The following is a 22,562-nucleotide window of genomic DNA, read 5'->3' as shown; positions in this document are numbered from 1 at the left end:
TATTAAAATTTTGAAAATAATTTATGATGTCTCACTGTTGCTATATACCTACCCCTTACAATAGGCTTACATTGTTATAATTTGTATGCATATGCATATGTGTGAAATAAAGTTAAATTATACTACTATTATATATAATATACTTGCCATAAAAAATATTGCTTGCAAGGTAAAACAAATGGTAGCTGAAATCTTTGGTTAAGTCTTTGTACATTTTAACAAGGTTTGAAATATTTGTTGACTTTTTCGTCAGCCATTTGCACACATAATTACCGTCATTATAAGTCAACCATATCGATGGTACTACTGAATAATCGTTATTTGTATAATGATTATGATTTTGAATGGAGTCAACTGTATTTTCATCTTCATTTGTAAAATATCCAATAACCAATAACCCAAGTCTATACATAACAAACAAAATATGATATAATTGATATAAATATTAATAAATATATAAATTTATTATAAGTTTATTTTTAAATATTTTTTATCCTTGATTTTTTTTAAGTTTTTTACTTTTTAGAATGACAACATAGTTTTAATTTCATATTCCATAGCAGAATAATTTTCTGAGTATTTTGATACATAAAAATCGAATTTAGACCAAGTAGTTTATGAGTTATAAGTATTTAAAGTTTAAAAAATATAATTTTTTAATAAAACCGTTGATTTTTTTAACAACTTGAAACTATGTAAAAAAATGTTTTCAAAAACATGAATACTTTTTGAAATAATGAGTGGTTCATAATAAAAGAATCACCCCGTAAATTATATATATATATTTTTTTTTTTATTGAACTTATTAAAAACATCAACAGCAAAGGTTATTAATTTTTTACATAATGGTTTCTAGAACTAAAATTATTTAATTAATATGGTGTAAATTATGTGGAATTTCTACTAATTACTAACTAATAATTAATATTATATAGTTATTGCGCGTTAACGGAATAAGGTTTAAATTGTATTACATAGGTCGGTCTATCTTATGAAAGCTAACATGTTTTCGATGCCTGGTCCTAATGCTTCGTTCATATATAATATATTATGTATATATTATTATAAACCTACATTAGACTTCTCCCATAATTAATTATTATGATAGGTACCTATAAATATTATTATATCTGGACATATTAAAAAACTAAAACCAGTTATGTCCTAAGACATTATATTATAGCTAATAAAATAAATATTATACACATACCTTATTTTTAGTTGGTGTTTATATTATTCCTTGATTGCGGAGAATCTTCCATATTATATTTGTATATTTGCAGTGTAATTAAAAAACGATAAGTACCTATACTATATTATACATTAACTATACTATTATTGCTTAGGTACGCATGTCGCACGAGGGTCGATGATATAATAATATACTAGATTACATCCAATGGTGTCCCGATAGTTCGCAAGACGAGAACGCGTAAATATTAATAATATAATAGATATACAGACAACGCACGGTTATTGACTATTGTAAATATAGTAAAAAACTATAATAATCGTTCTGTTGTGTTATCCAATGGTAAAATGCAATTACTTATTTCATTTAATGATGATGTATTATTACAGTTGCTACTTGTATTTGAAATGCTATTAACTTCAAGACGTGTTTCAATTGATTCAATTCTTTGTGCAATGTCCATTTGATTATTGACAAGTCTTTTAAGTTCATGTTTTAAATAAGCCAATCTATACAGCACCTCTTTTTGAAAATCACGATCTGTATAGTAAGAAACCAGACTTTATTATAAAGATATTTAAAATATGTTTATGAAGCAATTAGCATTCAATAGTTAATAGATTAGTTTTGTAGTTTTATTTTGTTTATCATAATATTATGGGAATATCAATAAATACCCAAAAAGTTATTTAAACAGGACATAGACCAATAATATTACAGTTATAAACATACTAAAATGCAACAAAAATGCTAAGAAATGTGCAAATATATGGTATTTTTCTTCAAAGTCAAATTTTGTATATTTAATTATTGCCATCTCACAAAACACATGTCTTTCTTAAAATAATCTAAAACCACCATAATAAAACACACAAATTCAAGGAGCTACGGAACAACCCAGCTTGTTATCATTGATATGATATTAAAGCAGTAAATATAGGGACTTTATTTTATAATAAGACTATTTGATTGAATGACACCAATAGAAAAAATGAATACAACTTAATATAAACTAATTTTAATTATTTATCCACAAGTTATTCTTATTTTAGTTAGTAATTTATTTGATATATGCCTATTATTAAGACAATTTGTTTAACCTTAAGTAGATAATGTGGTTGTTGTTATGGTGTATCCATCACGTGTGATGCAGGATGCTTGCGGCAGTTTTTGTTTTTATATTGATATTTGATGATATTATATTCATCTGGTTGGTTACATTTTTCTGAATTTCTTCTAGTATATAAAAACAATTAATTTTTATAGACACTTTAAGTAAAAATTATAGAAAAACAAATTGACTAGATTTACCTGACTATGATTCAGATGGTAGAGCTGTTATGGAATCGTCACTTCCAAATGATATATTATCATCAATATCTGTTTTATCATTTGTTAAAGGTTTTGACATAATTTCTAAAGTATAAAATAATATTCATTTTAAATTAACCAAGTATTTTACAATAATAAGTAATTCATACTTTTTTTCTTGTCAGTGCTAGCATATGAAAGTTGTCTGGAAACTGAGGGTTTTGAATAAAAATATTTATTTTTACTAGTCTGTAGTTTGAAAACCTGAAAAGTAATTGTTATTGTTATGTTTCATGTTTAGTTTAAATACATTAAATTTGTTTTTATTAAACTTAATTTTTAATTTTTTCGGAGAAGGTGACCAACCATTTAATCGTGGCTCAGTGACTTGAAATGTAGTAACAATATCATCATTACAATTGTCATTGGATTCATCTTCAGACACTAAGCATTACAAATCACATTAAACATTTACTACCCACCTATTATTTAACTTATATATAAATATATATTTAGTATTTACTATACAGCTATGCAATACCTGAATAAGTAGGACATAATAATGATTCCATAGTAATTGGAAGTATTGTCTTTTATTTGCATTTACGTTTATGTTTTAAATCATAATCTTCAGCAGATGATATATCAGTTTTTGTAAGTCCTTCTTTAGTCATTTCTCTTGCTTTTATTATTGAATCTATTCATATAAAAGTATGTCAATAAATGTGTAATATTTTTAGGTATGTCAATACATTGAGTAGCAAATAAATTTAATATAAAAGTCAAAATATTAACTTTATTTTAAATGAATAAATTGAGAAATACCACTTTCATCACTTACTAGTTGTTTTTAATACTTTAATTTTGTATTGATTATACTCTATGTCATTTGGAAGACTTTCTTTCTATCAGCTTTCTAAGAGTAGAATTTTTTTTTGTAGTAGGCCATGCACACATACCATTTTTTATCCAATTGGTTGGTACAGCTTCAATTGTACAGTCATCAATAAATTCCACAACTGAATATGTATTCATTATGATTTTTATACTTTTCAATAAAAATATATGAAACTATTCTAAGTAAATACAATAGTTGTTATTAATTAAGACATTTTATAAAGCAATAAATTATGCATATTATACAGTCACTCCAGGACGTATACCACTAGGCTCTCGCAGTCTCGCCTGCAGTCTCGCTTTATTTGTATATCAGCAAATCATTATATGTGTATTCAGTATGCTATAAAAATACAGTGGATTCCGTCTAATGTGGGCAACAGTTAATATGATGGGCATCCGCTTAATATGGGAAAAATGGTCTGGTCCCAATATAAATGTATATTAACAAGATTAAAAAAAACCACGTAATATGGGTACTCGATTCGGTTTATGAGGGAAATTTTTATTTTATCATAGTGTCAGAATATATATTTATGTATTTAAAAACGCGCGACTAATTCAATCGTGTTTCTTCATATCTATGAGATTGTGTTTATCGAAAGTAATAAAGAGCATAACCATTTAAACCTTAAACCCTTTTCTTCATATTGTACAAAAACGGCACAAATTAGTTTTTCATAGTTTCTATTCTTGAAAATAAAGTTATAACGTTACTGCATATACGCGGCCAGATTCGACAAAAAAAGGCGAACAATTTTAATGTCGCGGTAAAATTGTGAACTTCAGGTGAAAAATAAACGACTGAAAATATTATTGTTGTGCAAAGTAAAAAAACTACCCACCTACAACAATATTAATTTGATACTAATGATATTACCGATCTTAGGTAAAAAAAATACTATCTTGTAGTATTTTTTGTCCGGAATATTTTAAAAATAAGTAAAGATTTTTAAGCATAATATTTATTGAAATGTATTATAAACTAATTTTGTGCCTAAATTAACCCTTGATCAACTTTTAGGGGTAGTTTCACTTGAATATTTTTTTAAATATTTTTCCCATCGACCTGGTGTTTTTTTTACAATAAGTACATTTTGATCGGAAAAAAATAAAAATTCATGCAGAAAGAGATTAAGTTAACTTTTTTTGGATATCATATTTTTTTTTTTTTTAATCAATTTCGGTTTTTATGGGCAACCGCTTAATGTGAGCAAACAGGACTGGTCCCAACGTGCCCACATTAAGCGGAATTCACTGTATACCTATTGTAACATACATTAAATAGCTATGTACCAAAATATATTACATATTATATAGTCGTATTATCTGTGCCGTACAGGTAGTATCTATTCACATTTAATATTCATTTAATTTATTCTGTGTAGGTATCTATTTTTTTATAGTTTAAGCGCGAATGCGTGACAATATTATTAAGTAGGTATACCGGGGTTCAACCTACTTTCCGAATAACTAGGTAATAAATAATATAAGACGTCAATAATTTAGGGTAATTATTAGTAAGCAGTGCCTGGATTTAGGCGCAAAAATACAATTAATTAATAATTCAGTCAAATTTTATGTGGGGATTAAATTGCTAATAAGTAAGGCTTTAGGCTTACATTTTCACAACTAAACTAAAACAAATTTGTAATTTGTTAATAACCGATCAAAACGAGTCTGTACTCCGTATTGGAATTATACATTTATATTATAACGGCCATAATCGGCATAATCTCATACCACAGAATAAGACAATACTCATACGGCGGCTTAATTCAATATGAAATTAATTTGGTCATTTGGTGGTGAATTTAAATCGGTCCAACAGAAATTGGCGATCGCGTAGCAATTTGTGGACTATCACATCATAGAACAACGAGTTTTGGTAACACTGGTTTTACGCATTTAAGATAACACAATCGCTACATGTCTTGCAGCTCGCAAAGTTACAGCTTACTGGTCGCTGCCCGTCTGCCCAGACTGCCTCACACATTCGTTCACCCACATAAAGATAATAAACAATAAACGCACTATAGTCTATATTGCACTAAACGCTCGCTGTCCTCGCTCGAGTACTGAGAACTCGGAGAACTTGACACCCTCTTTTTACTTACGTTTTTTCGTTTTATTAATTTTTTTATAATTTAGTCACACCATTCACACTCGGTTTACGGCGTGCGCCTTGCGCCTATTGACTGATTATTATTGCGTTGATTTGAGGCAATGCGATTGTTATAGTCGTTTGATATAGTATATAACAATTTGTAGTCACGTACCGTCGTTGTCGAACAATGCTGGTCGATAGCTGATAGTATAGAATAGTTTAGCAACCGCCCCGTGCTCTCGCCGCGGAAATCGTAAATAAATGGTGCTTACGACCCACCGTAATCAACAATGGAGGCACCGTCATCGAAAAGATTTTGCTGCTCCGTTTGCGTCCACACAGTCAAGAGCATCCCGGTGATATTCATTTTGTGTATACTCGCATGGTCGTATTATGCGTACGTCTATCATCTGTGCCTCAGTAAGTCTTGTCGTTTGGACAGAAATTACATTAATAATAATAATAATGCATACACACCATTTAGTGCTACAAATAATCTATTTTAATGTGTATTCTCTGTCCCTCTTGATCTTCAGGTCGGGTCACGTCTGTCGAACTATCGGTACCATATCTTCTGGTGTACCACATCATACTAGTGTTGTTCCTATGGTCGTACTTCAAAACGATTTTCACAGAGCCGAGCGGCGCACCACCAAATGTATTGACAGATGATTTATTATTATTAATATTTAATAGTGATCGTTTCATTGTTTACTAACGCACGGTATTTATTTTATAATAGTTCAGACTACCAGAAGAAGTATTTGAAGAGTTCAATAAAAATCCTATAGACTTGAGTAGGCAAAGCGCTATTTTACGTGATTTTGCGGAGAACTTGCCTATCATGACTTTCACAAATACCAATGGTAATACAATTGATTTTTATCTTGTCAATTTGCCCATTAATTTTATTGTAGACTATGTATAACTTAAGGATTGTAGAACATTTTTTTTCAGATATTCGGTTCTGTGATAAATGTAAAATAGTCAAGCCAGACAGATCACACCATTGCAGTGTGTGTCGTAAATGTGTGTTAAAGATGGATCACCATTGTCCGTGGGTGAATAATTGCGTCTCATATTCTAACTACAAGTATTTTATATTATTTTTGGCCTATGGTCTTTTAATGTGCATTTATGTGGCAGCTACAACAGTTGAATATGTTATCAAATTCTGGGATATTACTACAGATATGGTAATATTTTAATACCTTATTATATTAGTCTTAAAATTGTTGATTATTATTTATGAACTAACACCATTCAGCTTTATTAGAAAATAAAATACTTAAATTATTTTAAAAATTTATAATTGTAATTTATTGAGGGTAAAATTTACACTTGGTTACAAAAATCATAAATAATATATTTAAATTATTAACAATAATAAAAAACTGTTTAGTGTTCAGTAAAATGTTATTAATCATTAAATAAATATTGACCTTTGTTTCTTTAATATATTTTTTTATTTTACCAATCAAGAAATTACATTTTTTCATAAAAATTATTTATTATTTAACTTTAAATAGCGATATTATTCAATACTTAAATTTTAATTTTAATTGTTAATTGATGTAGTATAAACGTTTAAGTTAAAAAAATGAGTATTCATCAAAATATTAATTTGATGAATAGCCTTATAACATCATAGAACTGATGAGTGTACAGTAGGCTGTTTTAAATGTTAAAGTTGCTTAAGTAACAATAAATAACTTTTGATAGTGTTATAGATTTTTTTTTTCTACATATATTTATGTGTTTATTATTATTTATATTAAATACAGGGTGATTCTTTTATCATGAACCACTCATTATTTCAAAAAGTATTCATGTTTTTGAAAATATTTTTTTACATTGTTTCAAGTTGTTAAAAAGTCAACGGTTTTTTGATTTATACAAATCGAATTTAGGGCGAGTAGTTTATGAGTTATAAGTAGGGCTGGGATTTTAATGCCCTAAAAACTTCCGAAAAATGTCCTAAAAAAATGCTTTTATGACCTAAAAACTCTAAATAATGTCCTATAAATGCCCTAAAAAAAATGCAATCATCGGAATTAGATTTTACCGATTTAAGATTATTTAACTGGAAATGCGGGTAGTGGTTACTCAACACTTGTCCGATAATATAATACAAATTACGAGTACCTACTTATAATCTGTTATATTTATTTAAAAACCATGTTAGTGTAAAAATATTAAAATCTTAAAATAAAATTTCATATTCATACACTTGGTTTCCAAAACTCAAAAAATGCTCCAAAAACTCTAAAATGCCCTAAAAAATTAAGAAAATGACCTAAAAACTAAAAAATGCAAAATAAACTTTCTTATTCTCATTCTAATGTACATAAATCAAATTTGTGACAAGACGAGCATTGCACAGTAAGCTTTGAATAACAATGCAAAGTGCATCGAAATCCCAGCCCTAGTTATAAGTATTAAAAGTTTAGATGTGCGAAGTGGAGTGGTACGGGGTTAGCCCGTAAAATGTTTGTCCACTACTTTGCTTGTCTAAACTTTAAATATGTAAACTCATAAACTACTCGCCCTAAATTCGGTTTTTTGTATCAAAATACTCAAAAAATTATTCTGCTTTGGAATATGAAATTAAAACTGTTGTTATTCAAAAAAGTAAAAACTTTAAAAAAATATATGGATAAAAAATATTTAAAATATAATTTTTTAATAAAAACGTTGATTTTTTAACAACTTGAAACTATGTAAAAAAATGTTTTCAAAAACATGAATACTTTTTGAAATAATGAGTGATTCATTATAAAAGAATCACCTCGTATAATGCATGCAGTTATATGAAAAAATTTAAGAATGTATTTTTAATCTTTGTGATTGTAAATTAATAACAATAATTATTGTCTTTGCTTACAGAGAATTCAAGAAGGATCATATAAAATTCATATAATATTCTTGTTTTTTATTGCTTCAATGTTTTCATTAAGCTTATTCTCATTGCTTGCATATCATATCTACCTGGTTTCAAAAAACAGAACAACATTAGGTAATTAAAATAATATTACAGTCTTATAATAAATATTAATCATTTTTTGGGATTTGGTGTTTAACCAAAGTGTATAAATAGTACTGCAGTCAAATACTAACTGACATTGCTAGCTCTTGGATGGGTGACCACCTGGGTTCTTAGCAACAAAGCCATGTCCCAAATATGGAAATGTGTTCCAAAAACCTAACCTACCATATTCCATAAGTAATAAATATAAAATAAAATAAATAATAATCACTTATGAATATTCTGTTTATTGCTATGGTCAAAGTAGAATAATTTGTATTTTTTTTTTTTTTTACTTTTGTTAATAGTAATTTTTTACCATTATGTAAACTGCTCAAGTGTTCTTATGCTAAGAAGTTACATTAAAAATATATTAATTTAGTGAAAAGTGGTTCATAAAAATTTAATAAACCTATTACAAGCCTTTAAATCATATTTAAGGGACCTTTAGCTCACTATTGTTTTATTAAATGTTAAGTGATCATTTTTAAAACTTGGAAATTATTTTACAGAAATTTATTGTATACAAGATACATAATTGTTATAAGACAAAAAAAATGGAATAGCTGTATTAGGCTTAACATTATTATTATTAGTAAATAATTATTTATAAATTTGATTTATTTTTAACATAATAAATATTTGGTTATATACTGAATATGTTTCAAGATTTTATTTAATTCATATTTTAAATATACAATTGACCCTGTTCATAGTTCCAGCTTCTCCAATTTAACTGTTACATTAAATATGTTTTATTAATTCTATATGTATTAAATATGTCAAGTATTCATTTTTATTTTCATTTTCTTAGAGTCTTTCCGTCCTCCTAAATTTTTGGAAGGTAGTGATAAAAATGGATTCAACTTGGGATGCTGCAGAAATATACAAGAAGTGTTTGGTAAAGAAATTCTTTTGTGGCCTTTTCCTATAGACACTCGGTAAGTAAAAAAAGGGTATTCAAATTTTAAATGCACTTACCAATTATGGAAACGTGTTAGTCATTGATAAACAAATAAATATTATTCTCATTTATTTCGTATAAAACATATTCATCACATTCTAAAATTTCTTAATGATACATTTTTACTTATAACTGCGGTATACTTAAAATTTAAAAAGTTGAGCTAACAAACATTATATTATTTATTTTTTAATATATTTTATTTATCATGCTTGTAGAGGTAATTATTTAGTGATTCCAACTTGAAATTATTGTTGATTTTTACTATAGTTTAATAGAATTGTTCACAAGTTTAAGAAAAATGATTTATGATTAATAAGTTTATTTCAAAATATTGATAGTTATTGTTATAGGTACATGATAATATATATATAAATAACAGAATAATATTAGGAAATTATAATTGTAAAAAATTTGGAGATTTCGAAAATTGAATTTTTATGTAAAAGCTAAGAAATTTTAAGTCACACAATATTAATTAATTATTTAATATATATTGGGTACTATTAAAATTTGAATCGTCCATTCAAGTGAAAAACGAAACATTTGTTTTTTTTTTTATGGTTATAATAATTGTTAATAATATGTGCATCCATATATGTTAAATAGATTAAATAGTCTTAGTACATTTATTAAATCCGTATACTTACAACTAACATGATATTGCTAAATTGGCAGAATGCATAAGAAGTTGATTATAAAATATTCCTTAGAAGGCCCCTTAGTTGTTTAATTATTTCTCTGAATTCCATTTTGATTTTTTGCTATAAATTTACTGTAACAATGGTTTTTTTGGTAATTACTACTTATTTAATTGTTCTAAAGCAAAATATTATTTATAGTATTAAACTATGTTTTTATGAGTTGGTAAAGTGCATTTAATTATTATGATATGGTTTTGAAAACGTATAGAAAGGCTATATTTTGATCAGTCTATATATTTATTTATTTTTAAATGTGTATTTTAAATTATTTGCTATATTATGGATCAATCATTTTGGTTGTAGTAAAATTTTATTTTAACAGCCATTCTTAACGTTATCTTACCAATTTTCCATATGAGTAGTATAAATATATTCCCGGGAATACATCTTGATATTCGTAATGCATTGCCTGATTTTAATTTTTCTGTTTTAGTTTGGGGGATGGTGTAATTTATCCATTGGCGAGCGACCTGAAGTCTAATGATAGTGTTAGGCAATCATCAAACAAATCCAGGACACCATTTACCGTTTAGATAATTTTTTTTATACCAAGACACGATTAGTACTTATTCTATGCACAATATAAAAAAAAACATGTGCACATAAGGCTCAAATCAGTATTGTGTTGTGTTCTCTCTTATTGTTTATTTAATCTTAACTAAAAAATGCAATATTCATATAGATATATTATTACTTTTAATTATATTGATGTTAATCTATTAAGATATATTATATTTTAATTTGTTTAATAAGGTGAGCAATTTTATATTTTTGACATTTTGTATATTTTTGGTAATGTTTGTTTACTCTAAATAATTTTGAACCTGTACAAATAATACAGTATAAAATAATATCATGAGTTTTTTTTATCTAACAAAATATATTAAAAGAGCGTTGTTTTTATTTTATTATAATAATTAGGTAAAATCTTTTGTTTAAACCATAAATATTAGTATTATTGATATTTAATATTTTTGATAGTATTAAAATTGTCCACAGCTTATTAACATGGTAATTCAATCTTTGTATGTCATCTAACTGCATGTATTAATACTAATGATTCTCCTACAGCCTTGGTGAGGGTGTGTCATTTCCAATCAATAAAACTGTACCTGAAGCTCAAAGTCTGTTATTCTCAGATGTGAACGACCAGAAAACATCAATTGGTATATTAATATATTATAGTTGATTGAATTTCATTAGATTTATAAGAGTCTCATTGACTATCGAACACAATATTTTTTTTTCTAGATTTTGAACATTATGATACGTCGTTGTTTACATCAATCTTAATAAGGTGAATTAGATTCAAAATTAATTGGAGTTATTATAATTTTACTTTTACTAAATTTTATAAATGTTTCAGTGATGATAACATGAACTCAACAGATACAAACGCCCCTAAATATCAAGATCTTATTCAAATTTAGTATGACTTACACTAACATAAGTTAGAACTTAAAAAATCTTATTTCTGTGATATCATGTCCTACTTTTAATCATAAATATTGAATAATAAATTAAGTTCTTATTTTGTAATTATTTATCTCTTAAGTAAGTTCTAGTGGGATTTGGTCCAAACAGTCCAGTGCATATTATTGGTATAGCTTGTTGGGTGAGATAGAGCAATCTCACTACCAGCGTGTTTTCAACAAGTAGCCTTCGACCTTTGGCAGTGACCATTACGCCTCCTATTTCTTTAGTTGGTAACTTGATACTATTATCAATGTTTATTTCAACGTTTGTTCCTGTGTTGGCCAAATATATTTGTTTCAATTCAGGAATCATTGAGTTCACGCATTCTACATCTTCTGATATCAGAATTAAGCTTATTTTTTGCTCTAAAACCTTGAAATATACAGAAGTAAAACTGTTCATTTGTTGTTAAATGATCTACCATTATAACAGTACTACTTGATACATTGCTTGAAGTATTAACTTTTTGAGAATTTCCGTGTAATAAGATTTACGATCACGCAATTTTAACAGTTCTTTGTTTACGTCGGCTAATACACATTTAATGAATTTATCTCTAATATTCAATATTTCTAACTTGGCATTGGTCATTAGGGTGGTTATCATTCTATGATGCAAACCAAAAAGAATTTTTTATTCGCAAAAATACCTTTACACTTTTTAATACTTACGTCGCTGTTGTTCTTTTCATAAGTTTTGTCTTTTTGTTGTACAATTGATTAATCTCCATTTTTCCTTTGAGTATAATTTCGTTTTTTTTATTATTATATTCATCCTCTGATTGAGTGTCAATATTTTGTTCAATTTCATTTGCTTCATGTTCCATAAACTTGACCATCTTATCCAACTAAAATAATACTAAATAAATTATGCCATACGCGCATGATCCACAATCACAGCAGTAGGCATTTGTAACTAGTTCATCTCAGGCAATTATGTCTCACGAGTCACTAGATAAATCAAAACATATAACTGTGGGTATACCTATGCATTATTTTTTCGCCACACAAATATGTTAGACATACAAGTAAAAAATAAATAACCTCATTAAAAAAATTATTTTTAGACATTTCAAAAACGACTGTTACTATAGCATGAACACAAAAGTCGTCACCAAATAAAAACAGTTTTAGAAATAATCGGGCTCACTTGTTGGTTTTTCTGTAACTCGTTCATATTTTAATATTATAAAACAGTAATAATTATTAACAAAAATTCGGTTTATCGATATTAAAGTATTTTTGACTACAAAAACTGCGATAAATACTTTCGTCAGTCAACACTCAGTTGTTATACAATAATTATACTAATGTAAAACCACGGCAATAGGAATGAAAAATATTATATTAAAAAAATAACAATTTAAAAAATACACGTTAGCGTTCACAATTCAAACATTTTTCAATGGTTCGGGGAGCGTGTTTTCGCTGCAGTTGAACATGTCGTAATCATTTAAGCCGACCATTTCCATGCTTTTTACCCAAAGTTTTTTCGCTAGCTCCGGGTCTTTCGCTGATGCCGATGGTTCTTTTACCTTGCAATCGCTAAAACACACAGTTTTGTAGAAATAAATATTTAAAAAAAAATACATAGTTCTAAAAACAGCATGCCTGTAATAAAGTCCAGTTTCCTCCCCGGCTTTTTCGTCTATTGAACAGTGCAGAGTGGTCTGAGCTCCTTGTTCTGGAGTCTTTACCCATGGAAAGAGAATAACTCGACCCAACAGCCACGTACCTGGGAAGTACACTTGATCTACTGTTCTGGCCAATTCGGTGTTCACGATTCCTGGATGTAGACTATATACGTGAACTCTGGTCCCTTAATAACATATGTTATAGGCACATGATAATAATTGTATACAGTCTTTTTAACGGTAAATTAATGTGTTCTTAAAATTATTTATAATCATAATTTTCATATATAAAATATATAAATTTGAAAAAAAAATTTTTTCACGCTCTATATAAAAAATATATTTTACGAACGCATATAATTACCGAGAAATGATTTTAAAAGAATCGACATTTTATATGTGTATCTTGTAATCTTAAATATTGTTCTCACTTTGTCAGTGTTAGATTCTACGAATGTTTATATGTATTATGTATGCGTTGTAGTGTTGTACGTACCTTCAAGTTTACGCGCCAGTTCTTTCGAGAAAAGCACATTAGCTAGTTTACTTTGACTGTAAGCCGCAATAGCCGAGTAATTTTTATCGGAGTTGATGTCTTCAAAATTGATTGAACCTCCTTAAAATAAAAAAATGTTGAGCGTCTTTTTTGTACAAACGAACTCGATTTTTAAACTGACTCGCATGCGCCATTGACGACACGTTAATGATGCGGGCGGGTGTCGAGTTTCGGATTCTTGGCAAAAGGAGAGACGTGAATAGAAAGTGTCCCAAGTGATTTACGCCAAATTGAGTTTCGAAACCGTCTTGAGTTTTTCCTTTAGGACAAGTCATTACGCCTGCAATAGGAAAATAATATCTGTATAGGTAACTAAGTATCACTTATTACTTGTTATTAGGCTAAGTAGGTACTCTAACTACTCTTGTACGCCATATAGAGACAAGCTGTACAATTGGCTAATTCCACTACGTATTCCTCCTTAAAAAGGTTATTTTAAATAAAAATCGCCATATTTAGGATAATTTAGGTTTCATTATTGGCATATGTAAATAAAATTAATAAAAATAAATAATAATGAAATTATGAAATTTATTAACAATGTTTATACTGATAGGAGTGTATATGAACGACATTGCTAATCCCGTAATTGCACAATAAGCAGATTTGAATAGGCGTGTACTAGGTACTGACCGGCGTTGTTCACCAGCACGTGAATTTGTTTTTCATTTTGTAAAATTCTTTTTGCGCAACGTTTGATCGACACGAAAGACGCTAAATCCAATTCCTCCACAACCAGTTGTCCGAGGCCGCCGTCTTTTACTTCAGCCATGATATCCGATATGGCCTGTTCTGCTTTTCCGACGTTCCGGCATGCCAATATGACCTTTGCACCTGCAATTTTGTATATAGTGATAGATATAATAAGTAATTCATTCGAAACTTGTATTAATTACATTCAAATCATTCGACATTCGCGATGGAAAAAAAATGTGTTATCGGATTTTAATAAAACTAACCTACCTTCGCGATTATAAACTATATCTGATTATATTGTATTATTTGTTATTAAGATTTGTTGATCTTACAGTGTCTAGGTACTTATATGCTTTTATGAAAAAATATGTATTTTAATTATTTATAATGTATATTATAATTTATTATACTATTGTTCGATTTATTCGCGTTATAGCTGTTTATTATGTTTATATCATTGTTCTATTTGTTCTGTACGGCGTAATTCCAAATTAAGTCTCGGATTGTTTCGCAGGGTATGACTGTATTGTTTCTCAATTACAATAAATTATTACTTAAATATTATAATTTATAATTTGGCCTTATAAAAAATTGGTTAGAACATACAATTTTAAACTATTGTAATCAACACACAAATACAAATTAGGTATAAGTTTTGTAAAAATGTTAATACTTATACTCAAAATATTATATTACCTATAGACGTATTTGTAATTAATCTATTTAGAATATTTAATATCAATGTAAATGTTGTTTATCATTTATTATAACTATTAGTCACATTTATCTAGGACTTGTTTTTTTTTTTGTGCATTTTAATTTAATTTTAATATAATATAAACAAAAATAAACTCAGAAATTAATTTCATAAAACAATTACAGTAAAAATGAATTAAAATGACGATGCTGAATAGGTATGGGAATTAATTCGGATATCATTTAATATAAAATATTTTGTTTCTTCTATTTCATACCGTACCTAAATGCTTCTATTTAACTTTAAACAATTTTAGATTATTACTAATATACAATATGCTACTCGGTTTATTAAAACTTCAATTTGAATTCAATAATAAACCATTGTACAAGAAAATATTTCTGATTTATATTTTACGAGTTGTATTAATAGTTTATAGTCTATAACAAAAATGAAATAAATAAATTGAAAAACGATAAAAAATTTGAAATGTCTATAGAGTATATAGGTAACTGCATAAAGTATGTTGAAAATAATATTATTTGTCAAGAAAATTATAATATAAATATTAAATATATGGTAAAAATTTCAAGTCTAAAATTATTAATTTTTAATTAAAAAATAAAATCATAAATATTTTGGTTTTCTCCTACTTTTTTTGTCTTCCTGGTTATTTTAAATAGTATGGGTTATTTTTTTCTTTTGACCTCACGAAATATCGATTAGATCCAATTTGTTTCCAGGGATCATGTTATAAGTTAAAATTGAAACATTTTTACGGGTTCCAAAAAGTATATATATAATATATAAGGTATAATGTATGTGTCACGTGTATATTCAAGTGAAGCCATCTCCCCCAATATTATCGTTTTGGATCTGTCTTGTTATAGGTATTTTAGAGTAGAATTCTACTCAGTCATTAAGCTGGAGTAGAATCTGAGTAGTTAATTAATAATTTAGGGAAATTCCTATACCTACTACACGAATCGGGTCGTTGACCGGTTGAACTAATGTAAATACAATATTCCAAGTTATATTTTAGAAACTTATGAAATGCGTCTAAATGTTTTAGTTCAAAACTAATAACTAAGAGTTAAGGGTAGTGTTTTAAGAGCACAGCTTAAAGGTGTAGCAGAGTACATGCATTTACAAGTAGAATGAATAATTTGATATTGTTATAGGTTAAAGGTTGAACTAGTTAAAGTAAATCATCAATGAAAATACGATTTTAAAATTTAAAATTGTAAAATTGCTGTTGTTTGTTTTTAACTCGCTAGTGAAACTCAACTGATTTTGTTAATCGCACCTATTCGCTACACGCTCCTATGTACTTTTTAGTTTTTACCTTATCTAACCCAATGAGCATTAAATTATATTACACGACGATTCAGTAACTGTTAAACATTTAAAAAGGTATTCTGAAAGTATTACCTAATATCTAATAGTAATGGTATAATTGATGTATTCGCGTTCCACTACAATTTGCATGGCTTTATGAAAATTTTTGTCAGCTTTTGCTTTACTAGTTTAAAACTAACCTACAACATGTATCTAAGCTGCGCTACCTTTTCATAATATATGGGTACTAGTATAATATTATTATCTTATAAGTTATAGGTAAGAATAAATTATAAAAAAACTCACCGAGTGTGTAAAACTGCTTGGCTGTGACTTTGCCGATGCCTGTGTTTGCACCTGTAATGATGGTGGTCTTGCCGTCCAGCCTGACTGAGCTGGTACATTTGCCGCTAAACATTTTTACGTCGTGACCGCGATTGACAATAAACTATCTAGTATAGAATTAGATAATAACAATATTATAAACAGTTAAATCGTAAATATATTATACTTATTTTACACGCACGTGTAGGTGCGTAAACATCTGTAAGAACACTGCATAACTATATTAAACTACGCGTCTACGCGTGCCCTTCGTCGAATTAGTCAACAGCTGACTCAATAGTAGTGATAGTAATAAAGCCGACAAATTTAAAGATAATAGCGATATAAGTCACATCTGTCATCGCTTATATTTAATCAAATATAATACATTATTATAGTATACCCAGGACCTACCTATACTCTGTAGGTACAACCAATACTAAAAAGAGTAAATATCAAATATTTTACAACTAAATTAAAATATTATATTATGTAAAACAGTTTTTATAGACTTATAGTTTTATAAATATATTTAGTCACAACACATTTTTAAACAAAAATTTTGTTTTTTTTTGTCCAAAATGAAAAAATACATGAACTTTAAGCCACCACGCCTGACGATACGCCAACAAGAGAGTATAATAGTTACGGCCTTACGGATATAAAAAATGCCATTTGGATGAATTAATTGTTTAATAAAAACTCTGTGGGCCGCATCATGAACGACGTTTGATTACATACGACCATAGATGGCATAGACCTTCTAAATTTCTAAAATAAGGTCTATTCTCTATGCATACAACACGATGTCACACCCGTGGATGTGTCCGTGATCCGTCTTAAGAACGAACAATAATGTGAATTTGCGTCCGGAAGTACCAATTTTGTGTGGTTAGCTTTAAAAGAACGGCAATTACACACCCATAAATAATTTAATTATCATTTAATAATCACGCAACAACTAACAATGGTACTGACATGAGACTAATGTATAATAAATTGTAAGTTACTTTGAACTAGTATTTCAATAAATTTATGCCGGGTTGCACGAAGAATTGATTAATTTAATAGCCCAATAGAATTTAATGATCCAATCATCGGCTACTGAATCATGTTTGAGGATCCATTAGCTCACTATTTATTCATTAAATGTTTAGTGATTGTCCGCGCAACCCGTAAGATTTTATATTTATCTATATCATTAAAATTGCCTATATCATACCCCTGAAAAACCGGGTATATGTACGTTCAATGGGTTATTATGCGTAATTATCACGAGATTATAATGTTGAAAAATCGTGAGTGAATGAGAATCACTCGAAATAGCTATTAAGTAATAAAAGAAAATATAGTCTATGGCGAACTTTTTATTTATTTGATTTTTTTCCAAGTCCTTTTTCACGTTAAATGGTTTAAACAATTTTTAGGTATATCCTCTTAATATCAGAGTGAACTGACTTAATATCAAAAAATAACATTTTATATATACTTTTAAATCAAAAATTAGCTATAGGTTGGTAGATTAATAAAGTTTAATAGCACTCAGATGTGTGTTTTTACCGCTGTATACCAATTGAGTCCCTATACCTGAAGGGAAAAAAAATTATATACTAATTGAGTCCTGGGTACTAACGAGATATATACTAATTGAATCCGGGGTTAGGAAACTAATAGTATACGAATTGAGTCCGAGGATTATTTTATCATTATCTATATTTATTAAATTACACACAATTAATTATTCATACTGTATTATACCCCTACATTATTATATATTTATATTAAAAAATATTAAAAAAAAAAAAAAAAAAAAACATTTTTAACCATACCTGTAGAATTTTTTGCTACAGATAGTCCTAAGTCTATAAAAATGGGAAGGAAAATGTTTTTTTTTTTTAGTTTGATGGGACTCAGTTAGTATTAAAACATGGACTCAATTAGTATTATACCTAAAATTTCACTGGACTCAATTGGTATATACCCTTAAACAACCCGGGACTCAATTCGTCATAAAAGGTTATACTGGGACTAAGTTCGTATGCAGCCATGGAACTAAACCTAGGCTTGGTGGGCCTAAGTGTAAACTCAGCTTGAGATTACTAAAAGTAATTAATAAAATTAATCTGTTTTATTTAATCTATTAAAATCAATAAGAACCTGTTAAGAGTCATAAGACTTTTATATCTAAAAATACCAATTTTAATTTTAAAGGTTTTTCGGTTCTTTGCATGCGGTTCAGTTCTTGGCGTGTAATTTTATTCTGATAAATACATAAATGTAAACAAGACATTTAAAAGTATACAAGTTGAAGCAATTAAAAGTCTAATAATTATTTTAAAAAGTTAAAACTTTTTTAATAACAAGTTATACCTACCTACATAATTTGAGAAAAAAAATAATTTATAACTAAAATTAAATTAATGCTAAACTAAACATTATTATTTCAATAATTTTAATTTTTAGAAAAGTTGACGGCTAAAACAAAATTAATTAATTCAATGCCAATACTTTAAACCAGAAGAGTCGTAATATAATATATGTATTAGAAATACATTATTTAAATTATATTAAATTAAAAAATAATATAATATTGAAAATAAATAATAATATCTTTACTTGATCGTTAATCGCTATTGTATTAAATATAAAATAATTGGAAAAAAACTTTGTTTGTCGGAAAAATATGTCACATATTAGAGTTAAATCGAAAAAAATATATTATATTTAAAATAAGATTCACCTATAAGTATAAAATGGGTATAGTACAGAAATCAAAATTCTCGTTAAAATATTATAGTACCTATACTTAAGTGGGTAATATTAAATAATAAACATTTTTACAATATAATAATGGTCTTTGGAAAAATAACGGACATATGGTTGCTGGCTAGTAATAAACAATCTGTCGTCTGGGAGATTTTCAATTTTTTTGTTACCTATCGTAAAATATTTTAAAGGCTCATTAACAGTAAATTCTCCGGACATAATACACATTTCGTCTCTACATACGACAAAATATTTATTAGTGTAACCATGTCAAGAAATATAGAACAGTTTATTGAAGAACTAAGGTCATTCAATAATGAAAACGTACGAGCGATACATAACGATCTACTCTTGCGACCGTTAGTGTCTAGTGGAGATCGTTCCCAAGTTATTGACGACTACAATGCAATATCTACGGAAATTGAGCAGATGGAATCACCCGAAGATGACTTGATTGGTACAAGTAAAGAGGAGGATATAGAAATGTCTGATGGTATACCAGAGATAGTGGAATCTTTGTCAACCGATGATAAATCACTATGTGACGATGCTAAAACGGCAGCGGCAGTCGATGCAGACGTCGCGGAGATCGAATTGAAAAAATCTTCGCCCGAAGATTACTTGGCCGATACAAGCAAAGAGCAGGAAATAACACCGTCCGCGCTAGTACCAGAAATAGTAAAATCTTTGTCGACCGATGATAAACCACTAGATGACGATGCTAAAGCGGCAACGGCAATCGATGCAGACGTCGTGGAGATCGAATTGAAAAAATCTTCGCCCGAAGATTACTTGGCCGATACAAGCAAAGAGCAGGAAATAACACCGTCCGTGCTAGAACCAGAAATAGTAAAATCTTTGTCGACCGATGATAAATCACTAGCGGTTAACACTGGCGATGTTAAAGTGGCAGCGGCAATCGATACAGAGGTCGTGGAGATAGAATTACAACATTTTATACCAGTCAAAATAGACAAGGAGTTACGTGAAAATGAATTGGTTGGTGGAAGCGAAGTGGAAGCGATAGAGAAGCACACTGTAATACCGGAGAAAATGGATGATGATGAGTCGCTCAAACTCAAAGGTACACTTGCTGGCGGCGTTGAGGTGGAGCCGATAATAAAGAATGTTGTGATGGCTAAGGAAGTAAAAAATAGTCATGGAGAATTAGTCGGGTGGCTGGCCAGTGAGCCACTAATCGGCCAGGATGCAACCATGCAACCACTCGTCACCCCTCCACGTCGTCGAAGATTTTCGGCGGCGTGGAAAGCGGTACGACGGGCTTTAGGACGCATGTGCTGCATCCGGGCCGATTAGTGGCTCGAAGTTCAAGATCAGGTGCATGTCTCCTATTATTATTATTACCATTTTCAAAAAATGTATTAGGTAAGTATTTACAGGGTTGCGGGAACGCTGCACAGGTGACTAAATCCTAACCTAATACATTTTTTGAAAATGGTAATAATTATTATGTCATTTGGACATTTGGTATAATAGAAATGCCTTTAAATAAAACTAACTAGTTTGAATAAAATATATTTTCTATTATGTAGATGAACATAAAATATAATATTAAATAATATACTTTAACGAGTGTTTATTTATAAATGTATAATATTCTACTAGGAACTTCGCATATTTTCATAATATGTTACCGCTGTCCATTACCTGTAGGTTTTAAACCCGAATGGAAACATATAATTTTGTTTGTAATAAGTAATAACTGATAACCCTTGGATAGCGAATTAGAAACGATACTATTATTACATAGAATAAATATGATTTATTCTGTGAATATACTATACTATTGCTGTGTTATTCCGGATTTCGAAAAGTGACCGAGATGTTTGAGACCACACGTATTGCTACCACTGAACCACTCCATAATTATAGATTATATATAAATAGAATAATTTCAATAAAAATAATTCGTTCATTCATGCCAACATATAACCATGCGTATACAGGGTAGCCAGAGTATAGCCTGTCGACTTCTTTAAAGACTTATTTAAAACAATTATAACAACTGAACAAAAAAAATCTAATTGAAAAATTATAGGTAGGTACCTATATATTTTATTTAAATATCGAATCCAATATACAGAATGATTTTCCAAGTATGCTTATCCCCCCTTTTATTTTTACAAAAATGCAGTTATTCAAAATCTATCTATTTTAAATTTTAAATTATCATATTTTGAAATTATTGAGATTTCTCTTTCTATTCAAGAATTATTCCGCAGAAGGTGGAGATACAAACTTCTATTTTTCAAATTTGTTCTTTAGAAGAGGTCACTGTCAGTATAAAAGAAACTTGAAGGCGATTGATGATCAACGGTCACTATAGTTCAGGAGGTAAGCCAAATATTAACGACAATCCAACATTTTTTTATTTCATCGCTCAATCCAGTCTCGCTGGTTATTATTCAAGATAGCCGCGTCGGCAGTAGATAATTTAAATTTGTTAATTTTATTATTATCATTATTCGCATAGGAGCAGCTTAAATTGTTTTTAAAATTGAAAAAGCCATGATCCCAACTCCCAATAGATAGGTCTAATCAAATCGTTCGTATAATGTTGTGTAATACAACTACATCTCGACCAAACAAGTATTTTTATAGTTACGTATAATATTTGATAGTCTCTCTTTTGGTTCAATAAAACGCGTCTCTCCGAGGATTTGATATGTATGTATCAATATTCATTAATGTGAACTCACATGTTTCACATGTCCTCATCGTACTAGGAGAGTCTAAACTCTAGCACAAAATTATTAGGTATTTACAATTAATTTTGGGCGTACTTATATAGAAATTTCGTGAGTTAAAATGATAATTATAATTTTCTGTATTGTATTATGTTTTGTTATTCAGGC

At 28.5% G+C, this 22,562-nt stretch overlaps 3 protein-coding genes and 1 long non-coding RNA gene across 9 annotated transcripts; 1 reads left to right on the top strand and 3 right to left on the bottom strand.

Annotated features, from left to right (window-relative positions):
- Positions 1-153: 153 nt before the first annotated feature.
- On the bottom strand, positions 154-3,757 carry LOC132930420 (uncharacterized). Its single transcript, XR_009662227.1, has 7 exons — positions 3,345-3,757; positions 3,045-3,200; positions 2,674-2,947; positions 2,504-2,608; positions 2,293-2,428; positions 1,211-1,732; positions 154-404 (listed from the first exon to the last, which is right to left on the bottom strand). It is a non-coding gene; the product is annotated as an uncharacterized LOC132930420 (long non-coding RNA).
- Positions 3,758-5,357: 1,600 nt separating this feature from the next.
- LOC132928663 (palmitoyltransferase ZDHHC20-A-like) lies at positions 5,358-11,739 on the top strand. 3 transcript variants are annotated; one of them, XM_060993477.1, is made up of 9 exons: positions 5,358-5,927; positions 6,044-6,165; positions 6,250-6,373; positions 6,450-6,703; positions 8,394-8,523; positions 9,347-9,473; positions 11,272-11,366; positions 11,452-11,497; positions 11,567-11,739. In XM_060993477.1, the coding sequence occupies exons 1-9, from the start codon at positions 5,798-5,800 to the stop codon at positions 11,628-11,630; spliced, it is 1,092 nt and encodes a 363-aa protein (XP_060849460.1). In that variant the 5' UTR covers positions 5,358-5,797; the 3' UTR covers positions 11,631-11,739. The 3 variants fall into 3 exon arrangements, with proteins under 3 accessions (XP_060849460.1, XP_060849462.1, XP_060849463.1); XM_060993479.1 differs by having other exon boundaries at positions 5,360-5,927; positions 6,465-6,703; XM_060993480.1 differs by lacking the exons at positions 11,272-11,366; positions 11,452-11,497; positions 11,567-11,739 and adding an exon at positions 10,634-11,053 and having other exon boundaries at positions 5,362-5,927.
- Positions 11,740-12,870, bottom strand: LOC132928666 (V-type proton ATPase subunit E-like). Its single transcript, XM_060993486.1, has 3 exons — positions 12,348-12,870; positions 12,115-12,283; positions 11,740-12,048 (listed from the first exon to the last, which is right to left on the bottom strand). Exons 1-3 carry the CDS (start codon positions 12,512-12,514, stop codon positions 11,740-11,742), a joined length of 645 nt encoding a protein of 214 aa, XP_060849469.1. The 5' UTR covers positions 12,515-12,870.
- A 132-nt stretch (positions 12,871-13,002) lies between these two features.
- LOC132928665 (retinol dehydrogenase 12-like) lies at positions 13,003-17,222 on the bottom strand. Of its 4 annotated transcripts, none has more exons than XM_060993482.1 (6): positions 17,108-17,222; positions 16,903-17,048; positions 14,499-14,699; positions 13,987-14,145; positions 13,806-13,925; positions 13,003-13,494 (listed from the first exon to the last, which is right to left on the bottom strand). In XM_060993482.1, the coding sequence occupies exons 2-6, from the start codon at positions 17,012-17,014 to the stop codon at positions 13,067-13,069; spliced, it is 1,020 nt and encodes a 339-aa protein (XP_060849465.1). In that variant the 5' UTR covers positions 17,015-17,048; positions 17,108-17,222; the 3' UTR covers positions 13,003-13,066. The 4 variants fall into 4 exon arrangements, with proteins under 4 accessions (XP_060849465.1, XP_060849466.1, XP_060849468.1 ...); XM_060993483.1 differs by having other exon boundaries at positions 17,123-17,207; XM_060993485.1 differs by having other exon boundaries at positions 13,003-13,220; positions 13,287-13,494; positions 16,903-17,165.
- Positions 17,223-22,562: the final 5,340 nt, after the last annotated feature.

Source organism: Rhopalosiphum padi, chromosome 4, assembly GCF_020882245.1.
Source record: "Rhopalosiphum padi isolate XX-2018 chromosome 4, ASM2088224v1, whole genome shotgun sequence".
In the NCBI taxonomy this organism is placed as follows: Eukaryota; Metazoa; Arthropoda; class Insecta; order Hemiptera; family Aphididae; genus Rhopalosiphum; species Rhopalosiphum padi.
This window is presented reverse-complemented; position numbering and strand designations above follow the sequence as displayed.